This window comes from Aptenodytes forsteri, unplaced genomic scaffold (genome assembly GCF_000699145.1).
Source record: "Aptenodytes forsteri isolate BGI_AS27 unplaced genomic scaffold, ASM69914v1 Scaffold305, whole genome shotgun sequence".
NCBI classification, from domain to species: domain Eukaryota; kingdom Metazoa; phylum Chordata; class Aves; order Sphenisciformes; family Spheniscidae; genus Aptenodytes; species Aptenodytes forsteri.
The window spans coordinates 362,979-365,161 of record NW_008794904.1 but is presented as its reverse complement, the minus strand read 5'-3'; the positions used below and the strand labels follow the sequence as shown (position 1 = coordinate 365,161).

At 37.4% G+C, this 2,183-nt stretch overlaps 1 protein-coding gene across 1 annotated transcript in view; it reads right to left on the bottom strand.

Moving 5' to 3' along the window:
• The window catches only part of ARAP2 (ArfGAP with RhoGAP domain, ankyrin repeat and PH domain 2), a 130,051-nt gene that overhangs the window by 28,052 nt on the left and 99,816 nt on the right, over positions 1 to 2,183 (bottom strand). The window contains exon 26 of the mRNA XM_009275152.1: positions 930 to 1,058. Coding sequence (XP_009273427.1) covers positions 930 to 1,058 — 129 coding nt within the window. The remainder of the gene's footprint in view (positions 1 to 929; positions 1,059 to 2,183) is intronic.

Sequence of the window (2,183 nt, the reverse complement as noted above, 5' to 3'; positions counted from 1 at the left end):
TGGGAAGGAGTGAATGAATTCCTTGGTTTGCTTTGCTTGCGTGCGTGGCTTTTGCTTTACCTATTAAACTGTCTTCATCTCAACCCATGAGTTTTCTCACTTTTACCCTTCCGATTCTCTCCCCCATCCCATTGTGGGGGGAGTGAGCGAGCAGCTGCGTGGTGCTCAGTTGCCGACTGAGGTTAAACCACGACACATGTTTAACTTCTAAACTCCTGCTTCCCTCAAAGCGAGTACTACATATTATTATACGGGAGATTTAAATCCAGATATTATGTAAAAAAATAAAATAGGACTGGGGCAGCTTGTAAATCATATTTTTCCACTATATATTTGAGCTATATTTCCTGTCAAGTGTCAGATCTAAAATCCTCATCCTTTTTAAAGGCCACATACTCTCTAAGTCATTCAGTTGCTTGAGTATGTCATTCAAATTAGCTTTGTAGTTTGGAGGCATCAGATTATATAACAGAAACTATTATTATTATATAACATACTTATATAATTATATATGAATTATATGGTTTATATTTAATGTAATAAATATATATACAAGATATATTTTTATATAGTCCGCAGAGAGAGAGTATAGTGTATTATATATGTGGATGGACTGTGCAGAACTGTACTATGGATAAAACAGCAGTCTCAAGCTCTGCAGCAAAAGTTCACAAACTGTGAAATGAATGCAGAGTTTCTGTATACTTTTATGTTCAAATGGGAGAGCTTACAGTTTGTACAAACAAGAACATACATATTTTCTATGTTTTAAAAGGAAGCCAGCACAAGCCTCAGTAAATTAGTAACTTTTATAAAGTAGTAGTAGTTCAGATGTTCTGGGACACTTTGCCCCAAAGAAATGGCTATAAAGAACTGCCACCCTCATGTCCCCACATGAAATATCTTAAATTTTTAAAAAAGATACATACCACTGTAGAGTTTTATCATGTCTGCTGTTAGAAATCTCTTTACTATCAGATATGCAGTGCCAGGCTCTGGTAGTGAACTCCAGTGAAGAACTTGTTCTAGTACATTCTCTGTATAATGCAGAGGACGTTCTGAAAAATGCCGGGGAGGGGGTGGGGGGGAAGAGAAACCAACAATGTTGAAATTAAAAAAAAAAAAAACACCAAACCAAAAAACCCAAACCAAACAAGATTGGAGGCCCTTAGAAGTTACACATGCCTACACACAACACTGTCTCATTCACTTTGAACTATAGAAGAAAAACACTGCTTTCAAAATAGGACAATTAGGCATTTCATTGACTTTCTGCAGCAATACCTTTGCTGACAGAGTCTGCACAGGTAACAAATATCAAATTAAACAAGCAATAGTCAAATGTTTAGTGATTCTTTTGTATTTAGTTATGAATATTTTCTTATGTAAAGACACTAAAACACTGCTTTCAAACTAAATACAAAAGTTAGGAACTATCACAGGACATACCTAGACATGATCAAACAGAACTGAGACCTGCAGCTATATTGGGCCTCATTGGCCTAAGCTTGATACAAAAATGAACCATCGTAGCTACCAATACTCTGTAATCAAAAACCAAAGAATTTGGAAAAGTTACAGAGAAAAAAAAAAATATTTGCATAGATTATATTGTCTATTAATGATCAAAGCAGACTGAGATAGACTCTTGGTTTCATTACATTCCTTTTACTAGAAGGGAAAAGTTATGTAGTCTTACTAGGTCTTCTCCCTGTTGCTGTGGTTGAGGAATTTCCAAGCTTGCACTTTTATATTCTAACCTCATACAAAGAGTACAGCAAGATTAAAATACCAATAGATGAAGGCATGACTAGACTGTATGAGCAACTGAAGTGTTGAAATGCACGCAAACATACATTTGTGATAGATAGGTATCATCCATCCTAAAATAGAAACTCTGAGACCCTTTCACAGGATTGAAAAACTGCAGTGATAAGAAAGTCCAGCCAGTACCCTATACAAACCCCAGTTCATATACCAAGTGAAAGCAGGGAAGACCTTGCAAATAGGCCCTAAATCTGCATTACCAGATCCAGCAGAAATCTGAGCGTGACATGTACTGCAACACAGCCTGAGGTATCATACAAGGCAACACTGATGTGGATGGAGGGAGACTGTACAGTTCCCCTCTCTATTAATCCTTCCTCCACACACACATACCTGCCCCCCCCCGCCCCCCCCCC